We start from the raw sequence: 7,958 nt of genomic DNA, 5'->3' as shown, positions 1-7,958 counted from the left end.
CTCGTGAAACAGCCTTTTCACGCAGAGTCCCTCCTCTTGTCCTTTGGATAATCTTGCTTTGCTGTGGGCACAGAAAAGCGCCGCTAACGCGACCCACACGGCTCATTGCTATTCACCGCTTCTGCACACAACAGCAGAACAGGCTGATCCGAACAAGGAGCAACCCAGCTGTATTTTCACTGCGTGCTCCAGGACGAGAGCAGCAGAGAACATTTTGGGTCCCGGGGATGCGGGCCGGGGAGAGTTGGCACTTGCGGGAGGATGCAAAGTTTGCGGGGAGAGGAAATAAAAACCTATCGGCTCAACAGAATAGAGTTGGAACTGCATTAACATGCAGGCAGGAAAACGGGCAAGTTTTCAGGTTCACAAACCTTTCCAAGATTAAACAGATATTTTTGTCCCTATTAAGAACAGACAATCCTCCCTCTCTCGATTCCTACTGAATTTAAACTCCAAGAGACACTAGGGATGGATGCAGATCTCTTCCCCGTGCAAAAAGCCCCCCAGGACGACCTGTGCCTGGGACCAAGGGGGGCAATGCCTTGTCCCTTTGCTCCCCCGACAAAGCATTGCGCTTGCCAAAACGAGAAGATGATGTGCCGGCTGCTGCCCTCCCAATCAATGACCCAATGCTGATTTTTCCCCACCCCGGCCCGGCAGAATCTATACTTCTAAATGTGTTTCCAACCAGCTGCCCAGCTTGGTATTGATTTTAATTACAGGGCTGTGAGCGGAGCCGGGGAGCTGCTCTCAGGTGGGGCTGGTGGGGCTGCAAGACCACGCTCCAGTGCCTTTTCTGGACAAGGCAACTTTCAGCATCGCTCCTTCCCCGTGCCGGGCAGATGCGCGCAATGCCCTGTTACACCACTACCTGCTGACGTGACAAAACATTCCTGGGTTTTGGGGGGGGTGTGTGCTGGGGGAAAGGTGGGAAATAGGCACCGTTCAGGTGCCTGAATAGGTGGTTCGTGCTATTTGCAATCATAGCATCACGGAATCGTTTGGGTTGGAAAAGCCCTTTAAGCTCCCCCAGCCCAACCCTTCCCTTAACCCTGCCATCCCACCCCCAAACCCTGGCCCTCAGCACCGCATCTGCCCGGCTTTTAAATCCCCCCAGGGATGGGGACTCAACCACCTCCCTGGGCAGCCCCTTCCAGTGCCAGGGCATCAGCATGCTGCCAGCAGACACACCCACAGGGAGATCTAGCTGGAGGCCAGGCAGGGCACCAAAAATGACCCTATGTGTATATAGGGGCAACCATGTTTTGGGCCACCATACGAGCAGGCTGTGTTAAACATCCCGCTTGGCTTGGCTGGGGAACAGCCCATCATGGCTCTGGATGCCCACAGGAGCAACACGTCCTGGATTTGTGCCTCCACCTCAAAGGACTTAGAATCATAGAATCGTTTAGGTTGGACAAGACCTTTAAGATCATCAAGTCCAACCGTTACCCTAACACTGCCATTAAACAAAACCACTTGTCCCTAGGCAGGATGCCCTCCCCATCCTGCTCTGCCGGCGTGTCTCCCGGGTGGAGGTCTCACCTTCACCGTGAGGATGAATCCAGCACTATAGAAGGGGTTCTCCCGGTCCAGCGGCCCATTCAGCGTTAAGGCTCCGCTGATGTAGTCCAAGGCAAAGATGCTGTTGGTGTTACCTGAGAAAAATAACAGACAGGGTGAGCAGAAGCAGCTGGTACAGCCAATGCCAAATGGCGCGGGGGGTAAGGCAGGGAGGGAAGCAGGGCGACACGAGCCTCTTCCCCCGCTGGTCTCCATGCACGAGCGGATCAGGCGCTGGGAAGAGAGGTTTTGCAGAGCAGACCCACTGCCAGGCCTGCAGCTCCAATCCCACACATTATCTCAATGTGCTTTAAAATGGAATGGCTGTAATGGTCCTCTCCTCCCCTCACCTGCCCCAGCTCAGGGCTCAAAACGGTGCTTTCTCTCCAACAGCCGAAAAGGTTGCGAATGCTGCGGGCAGCTGAAGAATTTCAAAGGGGTTTGGTTACAAAACGAGGACCGAATCCAGGTATTCCCCTCGAAACAACCACCTGCATTTGTAGGGCACCATGGCCCCAGGGTGGGCACGGCCTCTCTCTTAAAATACAAGAGTTAGGGGACGTCAGGCCAGGTTAATCAGGGGGAGGTGCGGGCGAATCGAGCTCACGAGTAATTCGTCGCATAGCAAGCAGCAGTTTAATTGTGGGCTCTCTTGCCAGAGGATGCTGAGGATGACAGAAATCCACACGTATTCAGGGAGAGACTGGGGAGGTTAATGAAAGGAAAAAAAAAAAAATCTATCAAATAACAGAGAAGTCATACACAAACTCAGGAATTTTCTTAGCTGTGTGTATTTGGTGCCAGGCAGAGCATCAGGATTAGGACTATAGGCATGTGCCCTGCTTTTATGCTCCTGCCAGACGTGCAGACCCCCTGCAGCTCCCTTGTTTTCCTCCACTTGGGCCAAATTTGGCCTCTGGGCTGATCCTTACATGCAAGCAAGCAGGCTGCCATGGAGGGCTGTGCTGCCTCCACCAAGCATCCCATCCTCAGCTTGACTCCTCCTCTGGAATTAGACACCCTGAGGGGATTAAGACAACACTCGAGTCTCACGGCCAGCAGATGCTAAGAAGATGAACGTCCTGCACGGGGAATGCCCCTGAGATAGTCCTGGGCACACTCTCTGTCCGCCAGACAAAAGGCAGCAGTTGGTATGCGGAGCCTGGGACACCCGAGGCCGGCCCAACGCGATACCAGAGGAGGCTGCTGAATTAGTGATGACCGAGGAGGTTGCACACAAGGATACGGCCACCCGCACCCCTCCCCGCATCGTCCCATGGCGTGCAGAAAGCCCTGATCCAGCCCCAAACGGGAGCGAGGACACCCTGCAGGTACATGATATTCATCCCAGTCAAAAATAGGAAAAAAAAAATAAAAATAAACCGACCCTGGCTTTTCAATATATCTCAGTGTGAACGAAACACACGCAACATTCGTCATTTCCCTGGAAGGGCGCTGCGAGATGGATCTGCTGCTGCAGAAAGTTGCTTCCCATCACTCAGCATCCCCCTCACTCCCTTCTGATCCCCTGCTTAACGGCTGCGCCTTCCATGGGATGGCCAACACCTCCAGGCCCAGTGACCCCATCCCTCCCAGCCCCAGGAGCCACCCCGGCTTTCCTGAGCCGCTGGCTGCCAGCATCTCTTCTGTCTCCCAGAGCCCAAAGTGCTGGAACACCTTTCTCCCCCACTACTGAGCCTTTATATCTTCCTCTCAGACCGAATTTCTCCCATTTCTGTCCTTGGTCCCCCTTCTCTCCAACCAAAATGGCCCATTGACTGCTAGCCAGCTTAATGAACCGACGAGCAGCCACTTAAAATATTAGTGGCAGCCCTGCTTTTTTTTTTTTTTTTATTTTATTTTTTTGTCCCCAACTTGCGCCAGGGCAGGTTTAGGTTAGATATTAGGAAAAACTTCTTCACTGAAAGGGTTGTCAGGCTCTGGAATGGGCTGCCCAGGGAAGTGGTAGAGTCCTCATCACTGGATGTATTTAAAAGAAGGATAGATGAGGTGCTTAGGGACAGGGTTTAGTGGTGGGATGGCAGGGTTAGGTTAAAGGTTGGACTCGATGATCTTAAAGGTCTTTTCCAACCAAAGTGATTCTATGATTCCTCCCTTGGATGATTCCCCTCTTTTCATCTTGACTTCCCACCTTTGCTCGGTAATTTATGGCCAACGCTTTAGGAGACTTCTGATACCAGATTGGAAGGGCGCTCCACGAGATATATTGCATTGCTCCGGGATGCCATGTTGCCATGGTAAAGTTTATGCATCTGGGCGATCTTGGTACGCTGCCCCTAATATAAAACGTAACAACGTACCTTTCTCATCACAAAATGCTGTTCTGTATGCCGAGACCAGGGGGGTTTAGTGGGAAGAGGTCAATAGGGCAGGAATCTGACACAACGGATGAAAGGCAGCATTGAGCGCCGCATCCTCAAAACGGTTGTGTGCTTCGGATCTGACCACAGTCATTTTTTCAAGGGTGGATGAATGAAGCAGGGACACAAACACTCTCCCAGGCTCCACATCAGAGGCTTTTCTCCAGCTCGGCTTCCCCAGCACGGCTCGGATGGCAGACACACATCTGATGCCCTCTGGGGCGCCTTTCAGCTAGCAGAGAATTGCTGGCTTTGCAAATTAGCCTCCGAAGGGAAAGGGGCGTCTCCAAACTCCTTCCTCAGTGGCCTTTCATAATTTCCTCTCCAACACCTCTCCAACCACCGCTTCGTTGTTCCTCCGCCCAGCGATCCCCGCTGAAGTACTCGCGCTGCCGAGCAATGCACGCTCCCCCGAGACGCTTTCTTTGCAAAAATCTCTCTGATCATATTCACGTGCCTTCACTTTCCTCAGAGCAAGGAAAAAAAAGTGGGGGAAGAAGAGCCAAATTTGTCTTAGCCGTCCCACCTCTATAATTCCTCCTCCCTGCTTGGTTCTCTCCCGTTATCTCTCCATCAGCTTCCTGACCCAGGAAAAAGCCAAGCCTGGCTTAGGCACAGCTTAGTCCACAGCTGACGGTGCAGACAGCCACACCGGCTGATGGCTGTCAGCCCATTTGTCCCCTCCACCCTGCTCCCAGCCGCCCTGCTTGCAGGGATCGGTGCCCACGGTGGCCTCGGAGCCAGGTGGACACTATGAGTGGAACCAGCTCCTCGTCACGCTGCCCCACGGCTCCGGCCGATGGTTTGCGTGGCCGGTGGCCAGCGCTGCCTGCCAGGCACGCCAACGGAGCACACCAGTGTTTGCTCATCGCTGGTCCTGAACCGACACTTCAGTGCACAGGTGCGAGATGGAGAGCACAGAGGGGATGGAGAATCTTTGCAGGGATTTCAAACCCAGCCGACAGCCCCAGATAATCCTGTTTCTCGGAGGACACGGAGAGGCGCAGACCTTTCCCTCTCCAAGTTTGCACTTTGCAAACTGCTTTCATGATGCAGACAGGACGTGGAAGCAAAGTGACCTTCAGAAAGGCAGCCCCGCTGCCTCTCCGCACCCCCCTCGCGTGCTCTCCCACCAGCAGCGCTCACACCATGTCACACGGGACCTTCTGCTCCGCACTGGGCAGGCCATGAAACCGTCGCTCACTTGGCTCAGGAGCCACCAGCTGCTGGACGTGTGTCCCTGCCTAGCTTGGGCTCTGGCCCGAATCTCCAAAGCGTTTCTAGATGAAGACCAAGGACTCTGGCCCGAACCTCCAAAGCGTTTCTAGATGGAGACCAAGGACTCTGGCCCGAACCTCCAAAGCGTTTCTAGATGGAGACCAAGGACTCTGGCCCGAACCTCCAAAGCGTTTCTAGATGGAGACCGAGGACTCTGGCCCGAACCTCCAAAGCGTTTCTAGATGGAGACCGAGGACTCTGGCCCGAACCTCCAAAGCGTTTCTAGATGGAGACCAAGGACTCTGGCCCGAACCTCCAAAGCGTTTCTAGATGGAGACCAAGGACTCTGGCCCGAACCTCCAAAGCGTTTCTAGATGGAGACCGAGGACTCTGGCCCGAACCTCCAAAGCGTTTCTAGATGGAGACCGAGGACTCTGGCCCGAACCTCCAAAGCGTTTCTAGATGGAGACCAAGGACTCTGGCCCGAACCTCCAAAGCGTTTCTAGATGGAGACCAAGGACTCTGGCCCGAACCTCCAAAGCGTTTCTAGATGGAGACCGAGGACTCTGGCCCGAACCTCCAAAGCGTTTCTAGATGGAGACCGAGGACTCTGGCCCGAACCTCCAAAGCGTTTCTAGATGGAGACCAAGGACTCTGGCCCGAACCTCCAAAGCGTTTCTAGATGGAGTCCAAGGACTTCATTTCCATGCCCTTGGTTTGAGAAAGGAACGCAAGACCACACTCTGGTTTCTCCTAAGGAAGGGCTTACGCGTCCTCCGCCTCCTTCCCCATCCAGACTACGATGTGAACCAGAGAATCCAGCTCCGTTGCGTGGAGCAGGCAAAGCTAAGGAGCAAACGGGTCTGCCTCTCGTCAACAAAGGAGGAGCTCTGCTTTCAAGTGCTGTGAAAGCAAGCATGGCTTGAAGAAAAGCAGGATAGGGCCTGGTGCAGAAAATAAACATGAGGCTGCCCAGGAGGGAGCATCCCTGGGGAGGGACGCCCCGCAGGATGGCTGGCTCCACTTCCACCTCGCTGCTGCTGCTGCAGCCCTGCGGAGCTGGACGAAGGAGACCGGGAGAGAGACCCAGAGTGGGAATCAGAGACGTGGCGGGAAGGGAAAGGCTGAGCAGCAGAAGGGAGCGCAGAGAGAAGGAAAGAAGAGCAGATAATGTTTTTAAATGCTCAAAAAGACAGAGGAACAGTAGGGAAAAAAGAACAAAAAGAACTTTGGGACAGGAATATGAGCGCATTTCTGGCAGACTCGTTGCTCTCACCTGGCAGGGAATGGGCTTGCTCAGGACATAGAAGCCCAAGCTCCTGGTTATGACATGGGTAAAAGGAGAAGGAAAACTTCCCCATCCCTCCATCCGTGTGTGGGTACCAGAGCAGCAGCAGCTCCAGCAGCCACTGCAGCTGGGCAGGGACCCACGGGATGGATCGCAGTAGCCCGTTCAGAGTGTTTTTTCAGGCTCGTTGAGGAACGGATGGTGGCATAGGCATCATTTTGGAGAAACACTGCTATAACGAGGGGTTTTATAGATGAGGGCCATAAAGTTTAATTGCCCTCAGCCAACGCTCTTACAGTTTAAAAAGGCCATTAAAATCCTTGGCTCAAACCCAGGGAAAAAAAAAAAAAAGAAAAGAAAAGAAAGGAAAAAAAAGACAATGATGTCTCCTCCTTCCTCCCTATCCCTCTGGCCTTTGAGCATCGTTGAAAGCCATAGGAGAGAGAGATGCGGCTATTGCCTGGCTTTAGTGAATCTGCCTGTCAGCCGGGGGAAGCTGATTCCCCCGTGCAGGCAAAATTTCTGCTCCCCCCCTACACAAAAAGCCTTTTTGTAGCAGGGAGCCAGAGCCTTGGAAGGCCCTGGGCTCACCGAGCCGCTGAACTTGGAGCGGGTGACTTTCACGAGATGTGAAAGGGGAACCCATCACACACCTTGCGCCGGATAATTTATTAATCAAAATGTGCTCCGTCAGGGCTCCTCGGCACGGAAATAGATGCTGTTGGATGTGGTTCAGAGAGTCAGCAACAGACACAGTTATCATCGTATAAATAGTCCATCAGCGGCTGTGACCACCTCGCTGCGCTTCACCTTGAGTTGCTGCCCCCGTGCCACGCGTGGGGAAGCAGGCCAGGGCAGGTACCTCGCCCCATGCTTCAATTCAAAGGGAACAAGTTCTTTCCCAAAGGGGTTGCTATAACCTATGCTTTATTGCTTCACTCGGAGCAAAATCAAGATGCTGTCGCCTGCCGCTCTAGAAAACGGCGCCTGTTCCTCCTGCTCCGGACTTCACCTTCTTCTTTTTCTTCTTCCCAGAGGATGCAGCTCTTCCCTCTGGGACACCTAATTCAAGCCCAAAGCTGCCTGCCGGCACTCCTCCGCCCGCGCCCGCTCCGCAAACAGGCATTTTTAGCATCTTCCCCAAAAGATTTAATTGCCCGTTCCAGCACAACTGGCAGAATTTCTGGTCTTGCAGAGCCACAAAAGAAGCTCAGATTAAATGCTTGCGTGGTTCCCCTTTTTTTAGAACCGAACATACAGTACAAGAAAAAGAAAAGGAGAGGTTTATCACCCGGGGTGCAATCCCCCTCCCGAAGCCCCCGGGAGCTGCGGCCAGGGGCCGGAGAGGGGAACAGAGCCCGCGGAGTTTAAGGGTTCCTGCTCTGGGTGTAATTCCTCACACCAAAGGATGCTGAGCCTTGGACCACAACCACCGTTCCCCCACATCACCTAAAGCGTGCTCGGCGGCTCAAAGGGACGGGAAATCACTGGCACGGCCTGGCTTGGCT

The 7,958-nt window shown here is 53.8% G+C and overlaps 1 protein-coding gene across 1 annotated transcript in view; it reads right to left on the bottom strand.

Moving 5' to 3' along the window:
- The window catches only part of CDH23 (cadherin related 23), a gene marked incomplete at its 5' end in the record, with an annotated part of 196,107 nt that overhangs the window by 118,465 nt on the left and 69,684 nt on the right, over positions 1-7,958 (bottom strand). The window contains 1 exon segment of the mRNA XM_035892587.1: positions 1,546-1,658. Coding sequence (XP_035748480.1) covers positions 1,546-1,658 — 113 coding nt within the window.

The sequence above is a fragment of the Egretta garzetta genome, unplaced genomic scaffold, assembly GCF_000687185.1.
Source record: "Egretta garzetta isolate BGI_Z169 unplaced genomic scaffold, ASM68718v1 scaffold204, whole genome shotgun sequence".
NCBI classification, from domain to species: Eukaryota; Metazoa; Chordata; class Aves; order Pelecaniformes; family Ardeidae; genus Egretta; species Egretta garzetta.
Note: the sequence above shows the minus strand (reverse complement) of the source record. Positions and strands in the feature narration are given on the sequence as shown.